At 40.6% G+C, this 23620-nt stretch overlaps 1 protein-coding gene across 1 annotated transcript; it reads left to right on the top strand.

Moving 5' to 3' along the window:
• The first annotated feature begins 11391 nt into the window (after positions 1-11391).
• LOC124702321 (ribosome biogenesis protein BMS1 homolog) lies at positions 11392-22652 on the top strand. Its single transcript, XM_047234448.1, has 18 exons — positions 11392-11553; positions 12245-12391; positions 12467-12557; positions 12651-12769; positions 13090-13280; positions 13551-13761; positions 14855-15092; positions 16189-16604; positions 16950-17049; positions 17212-17384; positions 17805-18154; positions 18354-18447; positions 18544-18762; positions 19643-19882; positions 20532-20741; positions 21516-21782; positions 21874-22074; positions 22157-22652. The coding sequence occupies exons 1-18, from the start codon at positions 11407-11409 to the stop codon at positions 22307-22309; spliced, it is 3567 nt and encodes a 1188-aa protein (XP_047090404.1). The 5' UTR covers positions 11392-11406; the 3' UTR covers positions 22310-22652.
• The last annotated feature ends 968 nt before the right edge of the window (positions 22653-23620 follow it).

The following is a 23620-nucleotide window of genomic DNA, read 5'->3' as shown; positions in this document are numbered from 1 at the left end:
CTCATCGTTTCAAAGGGGGCAGGGAGATCAAAAGAAAAAGGAAAATAGCCAGAAATTAGGGGTGAAAAATAACTACAAGAAAGGAAACTTTTATTGTTCGTAGAGGATGACATGCGGGACCCATGAGCCAACCAGCTTACTCAACGTTTCAAAGGCGGCATGAGATCGAAAGAAAAAGGCAAGTGACAAAATATCAGGAGACAAAGATAATCCAAGAAAAGAAACTTTATTGTACATAGAGAATGACATGCGGGTCCCATTTTGCAGCAGCGGTTCCAACGTTTCAAATGCGGCTTGAGATCAAAAGAAAAAAGAAAGTAGACAGAAATTAGGGGGTAAAAAAAACTCCAAGAAAGGAAAGTTTTATCGTTCATATAGGCTGACATGTGGGACCTATGAGCCAGCAGATTCCTCAACGTTTCAAAGGCGGCAGGGGATCAAAAGAAAAAGGAAATAGTCAAAAATCAGAGGGTGAAAAAACCAAGAAAAGAAAGTTTTATAGTACATAGAGGATGACATGCGGGTCCCATGATCCTGCAGGTTCCTCAAAATTTCAAACGTGGCATGAGATCGAAAGAAAAAGACAAGTGACCAAATATCAGGAGCCAAAAATAATTCAAGAAAAGAAACTTGATTGTACATAGAGGATGACATGCGGGTCCCATTTAGCAGACGAGCGGTATCACCGTTTGAGAGGCTGCACGGGATCGAAAGAAAAAGGCAAGTGACCAAATATCAGGAGCCAAAAATAATCCAAGAAAAGAAATTTTATTGTACATAGAGGATGACATGCGGGTCCCATTTTGCAGCAGCGGTCTCAACGTTTCCAAGGCGGCACAGGACCAAAAGAAAAATGAAGTAGCCAGAAATCAGGGGTGAAAAAATCCAAGAAGAAAGATTTCAATTGGGCTGCATCTGGACATCTGGGCCTTCGAACTATCCTGCTTGGCCTTTTGACTCGTACAATTTCAGCCCACTCCAAAACAGGAAAGTTCGGAATTTTCTAAAAAAAACAGGAAAGTCCTATGCTTCGCAAAAACAAAAAAACAAGGAGATTCAACATATAAGTTTGTTTATGTAAAAATAAAGATTTAATTTATCCGTTTGAAATAGCTCAGAGCGCAATACACTATTTATTGTCTGCAAAATAATCAAGATATCACATGTTTGTTGTACGGGAGGCCGACATCGGGGACCCATGAGCCAGCAGCGTCGTCAACGTTTTAAAGGCGGCAGGGGATGGAAAGAAAAAATAAACCAAAAATCCGTTGGTAAAAAATACAAGAAAAGAAACATTTTCGTTCTAAGAGGATGACATGCGGGACCCATGAGGCAGCAGCATCCTCAGCGTTTATTGTTCATAGAGGCTGACATGTGGGACCCGTGAGCCGATGGCGTCCTCAACGTTTTAAAGGCTGCAGGAGATCGAAAGAAAAAATAAGCCAAAAATCGTTTGGTCAACAAAATCCAAGAAAAGAAACATTTACCGTTCTGAGAGGATGACATGCGGGACCCATGAGGCAGAAGCATCCTCAACGATTCCAAGGCGGCAGGGGATCAAAAGAAAAAAAGGAAATATCCGAGAAATTAATTAGGGGTTCAAAATAAATCCATCAAAGGAAACTTTTATTGTTCATAGAGGATGACATGTGGGACCGACACCGCAACAACGTCCTCATCGTTTCGGAGGGGGCAGGAGATCAAAAGAAAAAGGAAAATAGCCAGAAATTAGGGGTCAAAAATAACTCCAAGAAAGAAAACTTTTATTGTCGTAGAGGATGACATGCGGGACCCATGAGCCAGCAGCTTAGTCAATGTTTCAAAGGCGGCATGAGATCGAAAGAAAAAGGCAAGTGACCAAATATCAGGTGCCAAAAAAATCCAAGAAAAGAAAGTTTTATTGTACATAGAGGATGACATGCGGGTCCCATGAGCCGGCGAGGTTCCTCAACGTTTCAAACGTGGCATGAGATCGAAAGAAAAAGGCAAGTGACCAAATATCGGGATCCAAAAATAATTCAAGAAAAGAAACTTGATTGTACATAGAGGTCGACATGTGGGACCTATGAGCCAGCCAGAGTCCTCAACGTTTCAAAGGCGGCAGAGGATCAAAAGAAAAAGGAAATAGCCAAAAATCAGAGGGTGAAAAAACCCCAAGAAAATGAACTTTTATAGTACATAGAGGATGACATGCGGGTCCCATGAGCTTGCAGGTTCCTCAACGTTTCAAACGTGGCATGAGATCGAAAGAAAAAGGCAAGTGACCAAATATCAGGAGCCAAAAATAATTCAAGAAAAGAAACTTGATTGTACATAGAGGATGACATGCGGGTCCCATTTAGCAGCAGCGGTCACACCGTTTGAGAGGCGGCACGGGATCGAAAGAAAAAGGCAAGTGACCAAATATCAGGAGCCAAAAATAATTCAAGAAAAGAAAGTTTTATAGTACATAGAGGATGACATGCGGGTCCCATTTAGCAGCCAGCGGTATCACCGTTTGAGAGGCGGCAGGGGATCGAAAGAAAAAGGCAAGTGACCAAATTTGAGGTGCCAAAAAAACTCCAAGAAAAGAAAGTTGATTGCTCATAGAGGATGACATGCGAGTCCCAATTAGCGGCAGGCGGTCTCAACGTTTCCAAGGCGGCAATGGATCAAAAGAAAAAGGAAGTAGCCGGAAATCGGGGGTCAAAAAAATCCAAGAATAGAAAGAATTTTGGTTCATAGAGGATGACATGCGGGACCCATGATCCTGTATCGTAAACGGCTCGATCGGAGAGCGTTGAACGAGATGGCGCGATCGAGAAAAAAAACAATGGCAGAGAGGCTGCCATCTGGGCCCTACATCCCTGGGCGGTGCGGATTTGCGTTGACTCGGCCGGCGAACCCGAGATTTCGAGATGCACCACATCCCGGGCCACCATACGCGACGTTTTGGCCGTTTTCGTCGGGCTAGGTGGCCTCAAAAACGAGAAAAAAAACGTTTTGACATGCACAACGGAGAGACCAAAAATCGTCGGCCATGGTACACCAGCAACCACGGCGCGACTTCAACTTCGTCGGCCATGGCAACTTTTCTTGTAGTGTCTAACCCCCTTGTCAAACATACTTTCAAAGAGCGGCTCCCATGAAGGACGTTATCTCTACCAGCAAGGTAGATTATCCCTCTTCTCTTTTGTTTACACATGTATTTTAGTTTTATTTATAGATGACACTCCTCCCAACCTTTTGCTTTCACAAGCCATGGATAACCGAATCCTCGGGTGCCTTCCAACATTTCACATACCATGGAGGAGTGTCTATTGCAAAATTAAGTTGCTTATCGATAAATCATGGCAAAACATGTGAAGAGAATTATTAATGAAAGTTAATTAATTGGGGTCTGGGCACCCCGTTGCCGACTCTTTTTGCAAAATTATTGGATAAGCGGATGTATATGCCACTAGTCCATTGGTGAAAGTCTGCCCAACAAGATTAAAAGATAAAACACCACATACTTTCTCATGAGCTATAAAACATTGACACAAATAAGGAGTAATAAAGTTTTGAATTGTTTAAAGGTAGCCCATGAAGTATTTACTTGGAATGGCAGAAAAATACCACATAGTAGGTAGTTATGGTGGACACAAATGGCATAGGTTTTGGCTCAAGGTTTTGGATGCACGAGAAGCATTCCATCTCAGTACAAGGCTTTGGCTAGCAAGGTTGTTTGAAGCAAACACAAGTATAAACCGGTACAACAAAACTTACATAAGAACATATTGCAAGCATTATAAGACTCTACACTTTCTTCCTTGTTGCTCAAACACTTTTACCAGAAAATATCTAGACCTTTAGAGAGACCAATCATGCAAACCAAATTTCAACAAGCTCTACAGTAGTTCTCCACTAATAGGTTTAAACTACATGATGCAAGAGCTTAAACATGATCTACTTGAGAGCTCAAAACAATTGCCAAGTATCAAATTATTCAAGACAATATACCAACTACCACATTAAGGATTTTCTGTTTCCAACCAAAAAACAATAAGTGATGCGGCTTTCATCTTTCGCCATGAACATTAAAAGTAAAACGAAGAACACAAGTGTTCAAATGAAAAAGCGGAGCGTGTCTCTCTCCCACACAAGCATGTTAGGATCCGATTTATTCAGAAAAGTAAAATAACAAAATGAAAATAAAAGCACACGGACGCTCCAAGTAAAGCACATAAGATGTGACGGAATTAAAATATAGTTTCACTAGAGATGACCTGATAAGTTTGATGAAGAAGGGGATGCCTTGGGCATCCCCAAGCTTAGACGCTTGAGTCTTCTTGAAATATGCAGGGATGAACCACGGGGGCATTCCCAAGCTTAGACTTTTCACTCTTCTTGATCATATTATATCATCCTCCTCTCTTGATCCTTGAAAACTTCCTTCACACCAAACTCAAAGCAATCTCATTAGAGGGTTAGTGCATAATCAAAAATTCAGATGTTCAGCAAGGACACAATCATTCCCAACACTTCTGGACATTACCCAAGGCTACTGAAATTTAATGGAGCAAAGAATTCCACTCAAACACAGTAAAAGAGGCAATGTGAAATATAAGGCAAAATCTGTCAAAAACAGAACAGTCCGTAAAGACGATTTTTTTCGAGGCACTTAACATGCTCAGATGGAAAAGCTCTAGTTGAATGAAAGTTGCGCACATATCTGAGGATTACTCATGATTTCTTTTAGGATTTTACGATTATTCTGCAGAGAGAAAAGCTCAAATTCGTGACAGATAAAAATCTGTTTCTGCGCAGAAATCCAAATCTAGTATCAACTTTCTATCAAAGAATTTACTTGGCACAACAATGCAAGAAAATAAAGATACAAAGATATTGCTACAGTAGTAGGCAGTACCTTGACTCAAAAATAAAACAAAAATTGCAGAAATAAAACAATGGGTTGTCTCCCAAGAGCGCTTTTCTTTAAAGCCTTTTAGCTAGGCATGATAATTTTCATGATGCTCTTATAAAGATGAGAGTTGAATATAAGAGAGCATCAAAAAGCAAATAGCAAACACATTTAAGTCTAACCCACTTTCTATGCAAACAAATCTTAAAGAAAACAAATTATTGAAGCATGAAGCTACTATCATAGAAAGACAAAGCAAGTGCAACTTCAAAATTTTTAGCAAAAAGAGAGGTGACTTAATATTATTGAGATATATAAAACCATGTCTTCTTCTCTCATAATAGTTTTCAGTGGTATCATTGATAAACTCAACAATATAGCTATCGCATAAAACATTCTTATCATGATCCACATGCATAAAAGTATCATTACTCTCCACACAAGCATAATCAATTTTATTAGTAATAGTGGGAGTAAAACTATCACATCCATCATTATAATCATCATAAATTGGAGGCATAGAATAATCATAATGAATTTTATCCTCAATAGTAGATGGACTGAAAATATCACAATCACCATAACGAACTTGAATATTATAGACAAGTTGTATATTAGAGAGATGGTTTTGGGTAATCCCTCCATAACTATGACAAGTTTCATGAGGATGACTGTAATTATAACCTATGTCATAGTATTCTTTATAATAATTGTCAAAGATTGGAGGCATAGTGTCATCATAAGAAATAGAATAGTTATCTTCCAAAGTGTGTTCATCTGTAAACATACCATCATTGTTACTAGAAGGAGATGTATCAAACATATAATCATCAGTAGCAAAAGGATTTTCAAACACCTCATCCCCAAGCTTAGAGCTTTCTATATCATCATGGGAAGAAACATGGATAGTACTAATACTATGGCAATTATTAACATCATCATTTTTAGAATTAGTGTCCCAGAGATCTTCAATATCAAAAGAAGTGTGCTTTTCCCAATCATGATAACTAATATAAATAACAGGCATAGGTTCATCATCAAGTTCAGAATCATCGAATTCAGAATTATAAGTATCAATTGTAATAGGAGCAACAAGTTTGGGAGAAGATACCGGTTTCCTCTCTCCTTTTACTCCTCTTCTTCTTCTTCTTCTTCGTTCCTTCTTCTTCTTCTTCTTTTCCTCTTTAGGAGGGAGAGGCTTGAAAGGAAGCTTCTCCACATAACCTCGGTTTATTATTAGAAACAATAGAATAAACTTGGGAGGATACCTCTCTTTCATTAATAAGAACAAAACACATATTAGTCCTGTCATATTTTGGTAAAGTCCCATCCTTTATAACACTTTGTATGTAGGTGTTGGCATGGCAATTATTAACACAATAGAGATAACATCCATGCAACACACTATTCATATCAAGATCACTCATATCTAACAAAGAATTTTTTCTTGATAACTCTTCACACCCCAAAAATAAAGTAAGTTCATCATGCTGATTAGAAGTGATCATGTTATCACAATATAGACTTGAAGTACTCATTAAATTCGAAATACTATCATCATGACCAGAACATTGAAAATTAAAATGACCCAATTCATAGCAAAGTTGACAAATAAAAGGATGGAGGTCACAAACTTTTTCACCAAGATCTTTTAGAGCCTTGTACCACATTCTAGTTTTTTCATTCCTATGATGGATACAATAAAAGGATAGAGGGCACAAACTTTTTTACCAAGATCATCTAGAGCCCTGGACCACTTTCTAGTTTTTTCATTCCTATGATGGATACAATATTCATCTTCGATTTGATTAATTCCACAAGGTCTATGCATTCCACAAAAATTAACATGCTTATAAGAAATAGTATTTTCAGAAGTTTGGGCATGTTTATTGCAATCATTAACAACAATTTCATTTTCCATGCAAGTGCCTTTGAAAGGTTCATGATACACGTCCCAATTTTCTTTAGGAACATTAATATGAGAAGCAAAGGTTCTACAACAATCAACAATAATTTGAGAATCAAGACCATAATTATCACTAAGCTTTTGAAAACCAGCGAGTTTCAATGAAAGACTTAATGCATTCATATTCATAGTTTATACCTGCTTCTTTACCTTTGTCGTTCTCCCAATCTTCAGTATTGCTTTGAATTCTTTCAAGAATATCCCATCTAGCTTCAACCTTCTTACTTGTGAAAGAACCCTTTGAACATGCATCTACATAATCCTTATAATGACTTGAAAGTCTTGCATAAAAATTAGTAACAATTATTTCCTCGTAAAGCTCATGGTTAGGACATTTGAGTATTAATGTTTTTAGTCTTCCCCAAGCTTGAGCAATGCTTTCTCCATCATGAGGGTAAAAATTATAAATGCGATTCCTATCTAGATGCACTTCATGAAGAGGATAAAATTTAGAGTAAAAGAGAGATTCAAGTCTGTTTCCAATTTGATGGTTGTTCATCCAACGAGCCTATACCATTCCTTTGCTTTGTCCTTAAGTGACAATGGAAATAGTTTCCTCATAACATTTTCTCTTGATAAACCTGCAATCTCAAATAACTCACAAAGTTCTGTAAGTTTAGACAAGTGAACACTTGGATGGACTGGTCCATCCCCTACATACTGATCATTCATAACCCTTTCAACAATTTTCATAGGTATTTTAAAAGGAATACTTTCAACAGGTGGATTTGGAATAGCACAAGCATCATTCGAATTACCACATATTGGAGACAAAGCATTATCAAGGCAAAATACTTCATCCAAAGCTGAGGAGCAAAAAAGATTATTTTTATATAAACTAGCTTCCCCAAGCTTGGGTTTTTCCATAGCATTAAAAATAATGGTGTCCAAAGAATTTATACTAATAACATTACTACCACTATTATGCAGACAAACTTCCATAGGTTTTTTAATTTTCTCTTCAAAAGCATCATGTCCTAATTCAATATAAATTTCATAAAGATCTCTAATTTTGTTGTTGTTTTCCATTAAGCCTAACTAGTGAAATAAAAACAAGAAATAAAAAGATATAATTGCAGAATCTAAAGGAAATAGCTTCGAGCACTCACACATCGGCAACAATGCTAGGAAATAGCTTAGTAGTCGGAGGATGTGAATACCTTTTACCTTACCTCCCCGGCAACGGCGCCAGAAAATAGCTTGATGTCTATGCACGCTTCTATTCCTGTAGACAATGTTGGGCCTCCAAGAGCGAGAGGTTTGTAGAACGGCGACAAGTTTTCCTTAAGTGAATCACCCAAGGTTTATCGAACTTAGGGAGGTAGAGGTCAAAGATATCCCTCTCAAGCAACCCTGCAATTAAGATACAAGAAGTCTCTTGTGTCCCCAACACACCTAATACACTTGTCAGATGTATAGGTGCACTAGTTCGGCGAAGAGATAGTGAAATACAACTAATATGGATGATTATAAGTAGTAATTGCAATCTGAAATAAAAATGGCAGCAAGCGAACATGTAGCAGAACTTGTTGGAAACGGTGTTTCAATGCTTAGAAACAAGGCTTAGGGATCATACTTTCACTAGTGGACACTCTCAACAATGATCACATAATTGAATAAATAAACGCTACTCTCAAACACTCTCTTGTTGGATAACAAACACCATTCATTGTGTAGGGCTGCAAAAGCACACCTCAAGCCGGAGTGAACAAGCTCCACAACGTCATAAAGGAATCACACACGATGCGCACACTGTCACCATCACACCGTGGAGAGTGACTCCGGAGTTCATATTAAAGTAACCTCTAGAGTGCATAATAGACAAGAGTAACATCTACATATTCAACTAGATTACAAAGCTCACGATCACATAAAGATCACACCATGGGAGAGAGAGATGAACCACATAGCTACCGGTAGAGCCCTCAGCCTCGGGGGAGAACTACTCCCTCCTCATCATGGGAGACAACAACAACGATGAAGATGGCGATGGAGTCGATGGAGATGGCTCCGGGGGCAATTCCCCGTCCCGGCAGGGTGCCAAAACAGAGACTTCTGTCCCCCGAATTAGGGTTTTTGGTGGCGGCGGAGCTACGGAACTCTTCTGGAGAAATTGTCGATCGTCCTAGGGTTTTCGGGGACGAAGGAATAAATAGGCGGAAGGGCGGCGCGAGGGGGTGCCCGAGGGGCCCACCCCATAGGGCGGCGCCGCCCCCCTCCTGGCCGTGCCAGTGGATGGGGAGGAGGCCGTGGGCCTCCTCGGCACAGCCCTTCGGCTCCGTGGGTTTTACGGCGAAATAGAATTTACTGTAATTTTTACGGATTTTTCCGAGCACTTTGGTTTTTGGGCCTTTTACGCAATAAACGGACATAATAAACGAAGCGGCACTGTGACATCTTGTTAATAGGTTAGTCCCAGAAAATGCATAAAAACATTATAAAGTGTGAATAAAACATGTAGGTATTATCATAAAACTAGCATGGAACATAAGAAATTATAGATACGTTGGAGACGTATCAGCGGCCAGACCACCCATAGGCGTGGCCTGGACCTGGCCCGCACCTAGGGTAGGTCTGGGCCCACCAAGCGCCCCACCGACCTAAATCTTCCGCCTATTTATACATCTTCTCGGGAAAATACCCGAGCCTCCATCCACGAAAAGTTCCGTCGTGGCCGCCATCGCAGAACCCATCTCAGGGGGTTCTGAAGCTCTTCCCGGCACCCTGCCGGAGGGGGAAATCACCGCCGGAGGCATCTACATCGCCATGCCCGCCTTCGAAGTGATGTGTGTGTAGTTCATCCCTGGACTATGGGTCTATAGCAGTAGCTAGATGGTTGCCTTCTCCACTTTGTGCTTCATTTATCGATCTTCTGAGGTGCCCTACATGATCAAGATCATCTTTATGTAATCCTATATGTTTGGTTTGCTAGGATCCGATAAATATTGTATACTATGTTGATATTGATTATATATTTATGTCATATGTTATTTTGTGATCTTGCATGCTCTCCGTTGCTAGTAGAAACTCTGGCCAAGTGGACACTTGTGACTCCAAGAGGGGGTATTTATGCTCATAGTAGGTTCATGCCTCTAGTTTTCTGGGAGAGTGACTATATAACTTCTAAGATTGTAGATGTGATGTTGCTACTAGGGAGAAAACAACAATGTTTTATCCGAGGGTAATTCTATTGTTTACTTACACACATTGCTTAATATCATAGTCTGTTGTTTGCAACTTTATACTGAAAGGGGTGCGAATGTAAACCTGAAGTTGGATTATTAGTCATAGACGTGGTTGGATTACGGTCTATGTATTATGTTGTGATACCCATATCAAATCTCATAGTAATCATCTTGTCATTTATTGGTCGATATTATATCAATTGCCTAGCTGTAATTTGTTCACCAAATATGCTATTTGTTTATGGAGAGACACCTCTAGTGAACTGTGGACCCCGGTACTATTTCCTTTATTGATAAATTTAACTCCAATCCTGTTCTGTTTACTTTTTGCAAACACCTCTTTTAATTCGATACATCTAATCCTTTGTGTTCAACAAACCGGTGAGATTGACAACCTCACTGCAAGTTGGGGCAAAATACTTTGGTTGTGTTTTGTGTAGGTTCCACGTTGTTGCTGACACCAGTAGTGCGTCCTGCCACTAGTCAGCCAGCAACAACTTCAGAAGTCACGCCTTTCTCTTACTGGTTGATTAAACCCTGGTTTCTTACTGAGGAAAAATTTGCTACTGTGCTCATCATACCTTTCTCTTGGGGTTCCCAACAGTGTGAAGTCGGCGTTACGATAAGCACCATCAATGGTGTTGTATCAAAAGCCGGTGCTTTGGTGTAGGTGTATGGCAGAATTTGGATCCATACAAGGGTGTTTTTGCAAAATTAACCTTAGCACAAACACACACAAAATGACAAACTAAGCTGAAAAGCAATGCCCTTGTCCATAATTTATTTATTTCCCATGGCAATGACGGATGTTTTAAGCTAGTGTCTAAACAAAACAATATTCAAGACTTTGTCAATCTTAAAGCTCCACGACTACACTCTACCGTTTACCGTCGTTCGAACTTGATGCCATGCCAGCATGTTTATAAGCTGTAATGTAAAAATAATAGTGGTAAACCCGTGTCTCACAAAACTAAGTCTATGCTTAGAGATTAAATTGAATCGGGAAAAACAGAGTTTTCCGAAGGATCGATCTAATAAAAAATGGAAAGAAAGAGAAAGGTGGAAGTTGCGAATTCCAAGTACTCGGCGAAGCAATACAGAGTATTGGGCGTGGGCGTCGGCCTATGATCTGTCCCACAATTTGTTTCAGCCCGCTCCCATCGGTTAACCGACCTCTGATGCGGCGCAACTCTAGTTTAGGCCCAACAACTGCGTCGGCCCAATGACGTGCTCACAATCGTCTGTACAGAACGAAGTTACTCGCAGCACCCAAAACCCTCGCCCCCCACTCTCCCTCCCGGCGGGCCATCAGCTACCGCCTCCCTCCGCCGCCGCAAAACCCCCACCAGCGAAGCAACCCCCAAACCCCCACCATGGCTCCGGCGGACGCCGGAGGCGGCGTAGAGCAGCCGCGCAAGGCGCATCGCGTGGCCAAGTCGGGCGCGAAGGCGCAGAAGAGGAAGGGCAAGGGCAAGGGCGCCGCCGGCGACGATGAAGGGGGCGAGAGGAAGAACCCCAAGGTACGAACGGGACCTGCTGCTTGTTTGGTTTCTCCCTGGTGGCGCATGGGCTTTCTCCGCTCTTGGTTTGGTATCTGTGGACTAGGATTCTGCCTGCGCGTTAGCGAGCCTCCTGCCCGGGTGCTCCGTAGGAGCCTGGCACAGGACGAATGATTCAGTCAGTGCTTAGAGGTCTCATCGGTTCGTTACCGGGATACGCGTGCTTCGGACGCGAACTACACATCTTGCTTACGACGAATGGGGTCCCATATTATCACATTCCCTGTGGTGGCTGTGGAAGTTGATGTGCTAGTAATGCGGACATCTAATTCAGGTTATGTAGATTGGACTAGGTATTCTTAAAGCACTGTCTAGCCATAGAGCTAGAATTGTTGATGACCTTGGTCAAGCTCTGGTATTAGCTAGCTATTCAATGAAATTAGTACTACCTCCGCTCCATGTTAATCGACGCTGATTTAGTACAAAAGTGTCGATGAACAGAGGGAGTATCTATTTTGGTCCTTCGTGTTCGCAGTATTTTCTGCCATCTGCATGAGTTAGTCTATGGGATTATGGAACATCCGGTAGGTACAGAGTACAATTTATTCTCAAATACACTTTCACTATAAAGTATTGTTTACCATTTCTTTAATCTCTTTCCTATCTGGTTTTGGAAGCCCTTGTTTAATTAGACTGCAATGCCTTCTCCCAGGCTTTTGCCTTCCGTTCAGCAACAAAGGCGAAGCGTCTACAATCTCGATCAGCAGAGATTGAACAACGCCGTCTCCATGTGCCAATCATGGACCGCTCAATTGGTGAACCACCTCCATTTGTTGTAGTAGTTCAAGGGCCTCCGCAGGTATGCTCTACTTCTCACATGGAAATAATGCTTATGTACTGATCTCGGACCATTACCTGACCTCAAACTCATCAGGTTGGGAAGTCGCTGCTGATAAAATGTCTAGTAAAGCACTACACCAAGCAAAATTTGTCAGAAGTCCGTGGTCCCATCACGGTTGTATCAGGTTAATGAATCTTCTACATCTCTACACTACATATCAGTGCATAGTGCTCTTCAAATTAGCCAGATTGTGAATATATATATTTGTTGAACACAGGTAAAAGCAGGAGGGTACAGTTCTTGGAGTGTCCAAGTGATATCAATGGAATGATTGATGCTGCTAAAATAGCAGATCTTGCACTGCTGCTTATCGATGGTAGCTATGGATTTGAAATGGTATGTTTTCAAAGCTGCCATCCTTACAAATATTCCTATCTTAGTATTTAGGCCTAGTAAGTTGTTTAACAAACAATAGGACCGATGACATAAATATGCCCTTTTCCATTTAGATGCACCAAGCAGCATTTTTATTAATATGGGTTCGACAAATGCCGCATCATTCTTTGCCCCTGGATAAAAATCCCCCATCTTACGTTGTAATTGATCTGGTGGCCTGATGGGGCATATAAAAGGATGGGACATTTTATGCAAGGTAATGGGGCATGTTTCTGACCATCATCGTACTAATGCTACAGTAATGAACCCTCTGTATGCAGGACACATTTGAGTTCCTTAATATCATGCAAGTCCATGGATTCCCCAAGGTGATGGGGGTGCTTACACATCTGGATCAATTTAAAGATGTAAAGAAACTTAGGAAAACTAAGCAACGCCTTAAGCATCGGTTCTGGGCTGAGATAAAGGAGGGAGCAAAACTATTCTACTTGTCTGGTCTCATTCACGGAAAGTAAGTTCCTGTTTAATTGGTGTTTCTTTCTTTAACTCGTAACCTGTAATTAAATACCTGGAAATTTGGTCCATGCTGAGCTAATCAACTGCAATTCAATTTAAGCTATTTCGAGCCCAGTGCTCACCATATCATAAAGAAATTTACGCGTTGCCTTCTATATGCTGCAGCTTCATGTGCAGTTGTACACGTGTTTTTTTTGTAATGAAAGATTTGCTACCATTTACGCATTTAGCATATGAGATCTGTATAACATTTTTTTCTTTGCAGGTACACAAAAAGAGAAGTCCATAATCTTGCAAGATTTATCTCTGTTATTAAGCCCATCCCTTTGAGTTGGAGAATGGCACACCCTTATTTATTAGCAGATAGATTTGAAGATGTAACCCCGCCAGAAAGTGTCCGCTTGAATAGGAAATGTGACAGAAAAATAACGCTATATGGTTACCTTCGTGGATGCAACATGAAAAGAGGGACCAAGGTAACATGAACATCTATATTTTTTCTCTCATCCTTGCTGAACTTGACGTGAATTATGGGTTAACATAGTTATGCCAGCAAATGCAATTATACTTAAGAGCAGGCAGTGTTAAAATAGATGAACTCATCAGCATAGTACATATTTAAACTTAGTTGAATGGCTCACAACTCAAGGTATAGAATATGATCTTATTTTGCAGTAAGCATGGATTCAATTTTGGTGGATCTGCAGAATTTCAAGATATTACTTTTTTTTTTTACTTTGAGAATGACTAGATGAATGCATATCACTGATTTTATTAACTTACTAGACATTGCCTCAATCTGTTTCACCGCATAACTGTATACTTAAGCTTGTTTGTAGTTTATTTAGCGACCAGTGTAACCCAACTTTAGCACTAGTTGAATAATACACATAACAGCTTCGTTGAGGTTCTAGCCTTTTTCAAAGTCCAGCGGCCTCAATCCAAGCGCTCTATTTCATAATCTTTGTGCAGCACCACATTTTTTTTTGAACTCCTGACGACCTGACCCGTGGCACACCTTCTACTGGGCATTATGCTATAACCAAGTTAGTTCCGCGCGTGTGTGTACCATAGAGGCGTATAAGTCAGCATGCACTCCACAATCCCCTTTAACTTTCAAGTGATGGTGATTCAAGTGGGCGAGTATTCTATGCAGTAGTTATAGGTTTCTAGCTAGAGAATGACATATTAGGTTACTTTGGTTGGTTGGGTGATGTCCTGTCCATTTCTGATTACCTTGCAGTATGACTACATGATGCCTAGATTGTAAATGATTTTGTAAAGATGAAAAACTATGGAAGTGCTCTTCAAAGGGACCAATACCTAATGACCAAATGCTATGTTCTAGGGTTGGAAATAAAAAATTCCAAGTGCTAGAACTTATCAACCAAAGCGCATACACAATTTGGAGGTGCATCAATATCCTGTCCCTAGCTTTAAAGGAAACTGAACTTTACTTTACCTCAGTAAGAAGGATGCATCTGACTGTTTGCTGTTCCTGTTCTTGCTTTCCGTTCATTTTCATTATCCTGATTTTATGGATGCTAAGACATGCAACAATTTGTGCAGGTGCATATCACAGGAGCAGGTGATTTCAGCTTGTCTGGTGTAACAAGTTTGGCCGATCCTTGCCCTTTGCCATCAGCTGCAAAGAAGCGAGGACTACGTGACAAGGAGAAGCTGTTCTATGCACCTATGTCTGGTCTTGGGGATCTCCTGTACGACAAAGATGCAGTGTATATCAACATCAATGATCATCTTGTTCAGTTTTCAAACACTGATGACAACGATGCATCTAGAAAGAAAGGTACTGCAAACGGATTACACTATAAATACCTGACGTCGACCCCCTTAACCGTGTTGCTTGTTATTAAAGTTTCTCGAAGTATGCTTGTTCAGGATGAACATGCTTTGATTAACAAGGATGTTGGGAATGTAGGATGCATAGCTGGAAACTCAAACTTCTGATGTTGTGTTGCTGACCTGGCATTTTATTTGAATAAGGGCTTGACCTTTGAATGTTCCTTAGGCTGGATCATTGTTATGTGCTGGCAACAATCCAGCGGCTGCAGGATTAAGATTAGTTATTAGTTAGGCAGTTTAAATAAGTTAGAGTCAGTTCAGATTACAAATTCTATTTGTCAAAGAATTATTTAGTAGTTCTTCTTTTCTTATAAGTCAGATGTAATCAAGGCTGTATTATTGCCGGGCTAGTTATTCCGAAATTAAGCAATAAATAAAACACAAAACAGATCTAAGTCCCCGTCCCTTTCTTGTTCGTATCGTCTAGCAGCTCTGGGGCGCCGAGGCTACAGGCCCCAGCCTCCCATCGAGCACCCCTACGACTTAGATCAGGGTTGGGGCTACCCTATCCTCAAGTTTTACCAATCATAAACTGAGTCTGGCTGCTACAAATGGCTGCATGTTTCTGGAAAAAAATCTGAGTAGCGAAACTTTTGCTGGTGAACCAGTAATTTGTCTAAACAAGCGCTGTAGTATATATTTATGGTTTTTGAACCATTCCATACCGGTGCAGAACATTGCTATTAGTTTTGCATTGATCTCTTGTAACTTGGTGCGTGCATCTAGAGAGGCAGTGCCATATGATTATTACTCCCTCCGTCCCATCAACATTGTCTCAACTTTATCAAAATTTGGATGTATCTAGACACTATCTAGTAGGTAGATACATTCAGATTTTAACAAAGTTGAGACAGTTTTGGTGGGACGGAGGGAGTATAAAGCTTCTGAAAGCATGTTTACAAATGTCCACTTGCAAATTAGATTATTCAAACTTCTTTTTGTCTCTATTACTTTTCTTACATATCACGTTTAAAAAAAGTTTTCTTACATATGCATGCCAATCTGATTGTTTGCTGGGCTGCTGACTTGTCATGCTACAGGGAAAGGCAATGATGTTGGCGTGGATCTAGTAAAAACTCTTCAGAACACCAAATATTCCCTTGATGAGAAGTTGGATCAAAGTTTTATCAATTACTTTGGCAGACGGCCGGCTGCACAATCCGAAGACAGTGTCATGACAGGCAATAACTCTTCAAGACAGAATGACCAGGGAGATAAGATTTTGGAGCAAGTAGGTGGTAGTAACATCAGTGCTGACACCTTGGAGAGGAATGAACACTCTTATTCTGAGTGCTCTAGTGATAGTGAAGGTGATGATGCTGATGACATTCAGCCAAGTGATCATGGTGTTGACTTGAGAGAAAAAGTGGAGTTTTGCAATGGAAGAATAAGGCGAAAAGCTGTATCAGCTAATTTTCAAGATGACAACGATGATGATGATGATGATAATGATGAGGTTTATTATTATTCCTTAGTATCAATGCATATCTTTCTCTCTTGTTTTGCTTATGCTCTTAGTTTATGTTCTTTCTACTTCCCATCATGGCTTTATGTTTATAAGAAATAGCTTTTAAACATGCATTGTTGCATTCATTTGTGAGATGTAACCCAGGAACCTATAGCTTATAGGACCATAGGGTGGTATAGCTGTTCCTTGGATCATCCAGGTTAAGAAATATGTATGATCAAGAGCGGAAGTGGCAATCTTCTTGGGCATGAAATAGTTATTTTAGTACCTATATGCACTACAGATTTTCAATTTGAAGCTTTACAAGTAGTTTAACCTTGATTTAACTTTTAGGGTTCCGATGAAGATGATGGTTATAATGAAGATTCAGGTGACGACCACCTATCTGAAGGTTCTTTATCATCAGATGGTAGCGGAGAAGCTCTTGATTCAGGTACCAATTTCACACATTCCTGGACATCTTACCACATGCCACCTAGTGAGCGTGCACATAGAGATTATTTATGCTATTTTCCTTTCTGAACTAATTAATCCGGGAACAAGGAACTGGCAGTATTTTGTTTTGACGTCTTGATTCTAACCTTTGCTGTTTTAGATGATCAAGCTGAAAACACTTCGAAGTGGAAAAAATCCTTACTTGCTAGAACCAAACGGAGTGCCAGTCTAATGCAACTTGTATATGGGAAACCTTCAACGGAGCTAGACAATGACAACAGCAAAGAAGATAGCTCGGATGAAGAATTTTTCATACCGAAAGGACAAAAGAAGGTAACTATGTATTGCATGCAGGATAATTTATTATTGACAACTTATCCTGTCTTCTCTAGGTTAAATGGTCCACTACCTTTGGTTTTCCAGCTTATTAGCTATGCCATGCCATTTGAGATTAATTGGTTAAGGAAAACGTCAGTAGAGAAGGGAGTTTATTAAAACCTGTTGCTCCTAATTATACTAGACCATCTGTATGCTGGAGGCAAAGAATATTCAAGTGTCTAACTGCACTAGTATTATAGTTCCCCTTGTCATAATTTCTTAAAGGTACACAGTGCTAATATATGTTCATGCGAGCATTTTTCCTTTGGTTTTGCGTGAAAGACTGTCTGAGAAGTTACTCTATGCATATAGTTTTGTACACCCTGCTACTTTTATTGTTGGTGTGAGGCATTGACTTTGTTTTGCGATTCACAGCAAGCACAGAATGAATTACCAAGCTTTGATGATATCGACGCTGAGGATTACTCTAAATTTTTCAAATCGGAACTACGTGATTGGTCTAGTGGAGATCTCGTTGAGAGCATCCGGGACCGTTTTGTGACTGGAGATTGGTTAAAAGCTTCTCTAAGAGGGCATGAGATAGATGAAAACGGAGAGGGTGATGCAGAAATCGATGGTGATTTTGAAGATCTGGAAACTGGTGAGGTACACAAGAGCCAGGCCACTGAAAATGCAGGGAAGCCAGGTGTTCAAAAAGAAGATGAACTAAAAGTTGAAGAATTACGACTCAAGAAGCTTGCTCTGAAAGCAAAATTTGATTCAGAATATCCTTAATACATGATGATCTTTTCCTTCTCTATTTCTCTTCTGATCTGCAGCTTCTGTTTGGCCACTTTTTTGCTTGCCTTTTAAACTGGGAAGAGTGTTTCTGTCGTTTTGTTACTTGAACTTGTTGGTTTTGTATTTCTTAGATTCAGAAGTGTATTACTGTTTTTCTTGTTGGATTCCTTGACTGAAAGCTACATATGATGGATCGGATCTCTCTGGTGAGGAAGTTGATAATGATAAGAAGAAATCCAAAAGAGACCAGTCTGAAGGAGGGGGCTATTTTGACAAAGTATGCTCTAACAGTCCATGCTTGTTGCTTCATTGAAGCTTTTTTTTTAATTATCAGATTCCAAGTATTAATATCTCCGGTGTTGTACCTTTTCAGTTGAAGGAGGAAATTGAGCTACGCAAGCAAATGAATATATCTGAACTCAATGATCTAGATGAAGATACACGAGTAGAAATTGAAGGATTTAGGACTGGTACTTACGTCAGGTTAGAGGTACATGGTGTACCATTTGAGCTAGTTGAGCATTTTGATCCTTGCCACCCCATCCTTGTTGGAGGTATCGGCCTTGCTGAGGAGAACACTGGATATATGCAGGTGAGCCAATTTTTTTACTCCCCAGTTTTTCTAATCAGCAAGTTAAGGAATTGATTTACAATGTAAACATGTCATCAGTGCATATGCAAAGTGTATAATTTTGGAAGTACCCAATACTGTAAAGTACAAAAAAATGTTACATGGAGCTTCCGGCTTTGCATTATTTGGTGGGCCTAGATTATAATGGCCCAAATTAGTCATCGCTACAGTATTTGCTAGAATTAATACAGTTGTATAATGGGTACACTGCATTTCTCAGTTATTTGATTTATGAGAAAATATCCGGTGGAAACCAAGTTACAGTGAACACTCCATAGAAAACGAGTAGCAGTTTACAATATTTCTTCAAAAAATGTAGTATGGTAGGACAGGTTGTTCTATTCAGATACATAATTTCAAGTTCAAACGCATATTCATCTGGGAGATACAATAACATCAGCATGATTAGCGAGGTTTTACTGTTCATAACCTTTGCTTGGGAATTTTGAAAATTTCGAAACATAGTTCCACACGATGTCGACTGGTTTCAACCACATATGTTCCATAGATTTTTTATGTTGCTTAATGAACAAAACCGAATTTTCAAACATAAAGAGTTTGTTATAGCAACTAACACATAATTGCATGGGTCCATGGGTTTTTCATATTATAGCTGTTTCTGAATATTATAACGATTCATGTGATTATTCTACTACCTCTGTCCATAAATAGATGTCTTAGAATTTATCAAATTTTGGATGTATATAGACACTATTTAGTGTATAGATTCATCCAAATTTAGACAAATATAAGACATCTATTTATGGACGGAGGGAGTAATTTTCTATCATGTTGCCAGTGGTCCACAATTTCACATATACCGTGTTTGTCGTTGATACAGGTTAGCTTGAAGCGCCACAGGTGGCATAGGAAGGTGCTGAAGACAAAAGATCCGATCGTTGTCTCTATTGGTTGGAGACGTTTCCAAACCTCACCTGTTTATGCAATAGAGGATCGTAACGGACGGCACCGAATGCTCAAGTACACACCTGAGCATATGCATTGCTTTGCTATGTTTTGGGGGCCACTTGCTCCACCAAAAAGCGGTGTACTAGCAGTCCAGAGTCTTTCCAGCAATAAGGTACATTCAGTGATGAGTTCACACCAGTCCATATGTGTTAGTTGTAAATAAGAGAAAAAGACCATTTCATTTCCTCATACTAGTGTATTAGTTAATGTGTTGGACTCTTTGTTCTCCACCGTCTAATAGAAAGCCCCCTCACATGGTGATGTGGCCATCCAATACCTGTTTTAGGGATTTTTAAAAATATAGTACCTCTGTCCATAAAAGGATGTCTTAGATTTGACAAAAATTTGGATGTATGTAGACACTAGTGTATAAATGCATCCAAGTTTAGACAAATCTAAGACATCCTTTTATGGATGGAGGGAGTATTTAAATGCCATTAAAGTAGTCAGGAGTGGACATCTTTCTAGTGGACGTGTTTGTTCGATAAAATTGAAGTTGACAATTAATGAGTTTGAAAAGTAGGGCATATTAAGTACTCCCTCCGATCCGTAAAAAGTGCCAGGTCTTTAGTTCAAATTTGGATTAAATTGAACTAAAGCCCCAACACTTATTATTGATTGGAGGGAGTATCATTTTAATGTGCATCTTTGAATCTCATATTGCGCTGCTTAATACTTGGTTGCAGTTTCATTCTATGTTTAGCAGGTGTATCAGTATATTCACTAATACGCTTCTGAACGATGCTTGTGCATTCGCCCAGGTACCATTTAGAATAACTGCAACTGGCTGGGTTCAGGAATTCAACAATAGTGCCCGAATTATGAAGAAGATCAAGCTCACAGGCGCACCATGCAAGATATTTAAGAAAACTGCACTGATTAAGGGGATGTTCACATCTGAGTTAGAGATTGCTAGGTTTGAAGGTGCAGCCATTCGGACAGTAAGTGGAATTCGAGGACAAGTTAAAAAGGTAATACATTAAAGCACTTGCTTGAATAAGTGCTGCAGTAATTTATAACATCTTAAGATTCGATGAATCTAATATTTTATGCGTGCTCATTTTCTCAACAATTTTATGTCGTTGCAACATCTTTATAAATTTGCAGTAAATGAGAAGTGCACATTTATAAATTAGAAGTAAACGAATGACTAGATCCTATCTAGCCTTTCAGGGATTCCAATGGAAGTAGACAGCTCTGGAGACCCTTTCAAAATATGAGCCTTGGAAAATATGAGCAAACATTAAAAACACTTTTCAGTAAAAACACACACTACAATCTGTTTCATACTCCCAATTATTGTTTTTGAAAGCTTGAGAAATGTTTGGCAACAGCAAGGGGCAGGTTGGAGCAGTATTTGCTCCGCACTTTTTTTATCCTTCTCTTCTACATACACGTAAAATTGAGTTACTTGTAGTAACAGATGAGCACAAGTGTGGAAATGTGGAAGGCTAAAAAAGTGTACAAATCTTGTACTTGAATTCAACTTGGAGTAGTATGCATAATTTATGTGCAAATGCATATAATATTTGATGGGTACTGCTAATTAGACTATAGTATGTGTCCTGGAATTTGGTAAGCTAGCACCTTCAGGACTAAGGGCTACATAAAGTATTATTTGTAAGCAAACTGATAAATAATAAAAAGGGAAAGGACATGTTGTATGTAGGCCCCCCTCGATGTAATGTGGGTTGCTAGTTGAACATAATCTTATAGATTACTCACAAAACAATCTTCAATTACAGGCAGCAAAGATTGAACCCGGAGATGTCCTAAGGAGAAAAGGAGAAAATACAGACGGTATTGCGAGGTGCACATTTGAGGACAAAGTTCTTATGAGTGACATTGTCTTCATGCGTGCTTGGGTCAACGTTGAAGTTCCCACCTACTGTAATCTTGTGACCACTTCTCTCCAACCCCGAGATGAGATGTGGCAAGGTATGAGAACAGTGGCTGAGCTGCGGAGGGCGAACAACATACCTATTCCACACAACAAGGACTCTGTTTACAAGGTTCTGTGCCTTAATTTGTTCTCAAGAATTCTTCTTGCTCTTGATGTATTTTTTTTACCAACTCTCACATCTCGGCATGTCCATTTAGCAGGATATTGAGCGGAAAGTACGGAAGTTCAACTCTATAGAGGTCCCTAAAAAACTGCAAGCAATACTTCCTTTTACTTCTAAGCCGAAGGATAGACCTAAGAGTAAGAAGCCAACCACGGATAGGATCCCAGTAATCATGGATACCGACGAGAAGAAGAGGAATGCAGCTATTCAACAGTTGAAGCAAATAAAGCATGAAAAGGTGACATGTTATGTGCACATGAGCATATTCTAACTAGAGTTGTAATTGTGCTTAACGCTTATTATCCGCTTGATTTGTGCAGATGAGGAAGGAGAAAATTAAACGTGGGCTGCAGAAGAAAGCACACGAGGCGCAGAAAGCCAAGACCGATCTGGTGACCAAGAAGCGACAGAGGGAAGACAGGCGTGAGCGATACAGGGAAGAAGATAAGAAGCAGAAACGTGCCCGAAGATAAGTGGAACGATTCAGCGTGCAAGGAATTACACGCACGTGGTACCATGAGACACACCTACTTGAGGGTATGTTTCTTCCAAGGTATGTGCTCAGCTGACACGGTTAGCAGCAGACGACTTGAAGAACCGGCTAGCTGGTTTCAGATGCATAATATGATGGTGTTAATCACTAGGAGAAGAAAAAAAAAGCGAGGAAATGGTGCTAATTATGTCTACATTTGAGCTAGTGACACTATTTAGCATAGAAGTTTGTACCGCTGTATTATGTTAAACTGTAACGTTTTGAGGGACAGAACAGTTGGCCAATTTTGGTTCCCAAGTTTTTTCCCAACTGTGGGTATACGTTTTTTTTTTTTTTTTTTGAACGGGGAAAGGCCCGAAGGGCCTAGATACTGCATTCATTGCAAGCGGTGGTACATTTTACAAAGAGATTCTCAAGAAAAGTAAAACTTACAACAGAGCTCTCTCTTTTTGCACAACAGACCCTAACCAAAGAAGATACAACGCAATCGGGTCCTCCACCGGCGATGGAGCGGCCGCCTGTTTCGCCGCCGCGGACGCGAACACTTGGGGCGAAACCTGTGTGGGACGCCGCCCAGGAACATAAGGGCCTCCCTATCGGCACATCGGCCAGGAGGTTGACGAATTGACGCCAGCCAACATTGGCATGAACAACCGCTGACATCAATACATGGAGCGGCCGCCTTCCGGCCATGATAGTCGTCGGCCAAGAAAGAACCGACGAAGATGAGCTCCAATAGATCTTCTCACCTGTAGCATCCCGGAATCCCCGCCATAGCCCAGACCTGCAGTTGAAGATGGCTTCAAGCGCCTCCTGTCGTCCGCCACCATGACGACTCCAAAGGAGATGCGCAACACCATCTGCAACTTGATTTGGGCTGCAGCCACGCTTATTGGAAGAGGCTTTGCCAGATACGCCTTCCACGCCGGCCTCCCGCCTCGGAAGCCCACCGGAAAGGCTCGCCGGCAGCTGTCCAGTGCTGCGTGCTAGCACGAAGACAACGAAACCCCACGGCATAGCGCCAAAAGCCATGAAGGCAAACTGGGACAGAGCCCAAAACCTAGACGTAGACACGACCCTAGCTCTACTCTGTACAGCAGCAGCCCAGCGACCTCCCCCGTCCCCACTCCGACCGGCTAGGCCGATGGAGGAGGAGGAGGAAGGTGCTGGAGATCTGGAGGCGACTCTCAAGGTAGGCGAGGAGAGAGAAACGGGGAGGAGAAATGAGAGCCTCCAACTGTGGGTATACGTGATAAACTGATAAGTGACTGTTTCTGTACCAGCATATGGT

Source organism: Lolium rigidum, chromosome 3 (genome assembly GCF_022539505.1).
Source record: "Lolium rigidum isolate FL_2022 chromosome 3, APGP_CSIRO_Lrig_0.1, whole genome shotgun sequence".
NCBI classification, from domain to species: domain Eukaryota; kingdom Viridiplantae; phylum Streptophyta; class Magnoliopsida; order Poales; family Poaceae; genus Lolium; species Lolium rigidum.
Note: the sequence above shows the minus strand (reverse complement) of the source record. Positions and strands in the feature narration are given on the sequence as shown.

Bases quoted from the DNA above. Each gene is read 5' to 3' on its own strand.
- LOC124702321 (XM_047234448.1), top strand. From the start codon at position 11,407: ATGGCTCCGGCGGACGCCGGAGGCGGCGTAGAGCAGCCGCGCAAGGCG. The intron at 13,281-13,550 runs GTAAGTTCCTGT...TTTTCTTTGCAG, and splicing joins TCTGGTCTCATTCACGGAAA to GTACACAAAAAGAGAAGTCC. The intron at 18,448-18,543 runs GTATGCTCTAAC...GTACCTTTTCAG, and splicing joins GAGGGGGCTATTTTGACAAA to TTGAAGGAGGAAATTGAGCT.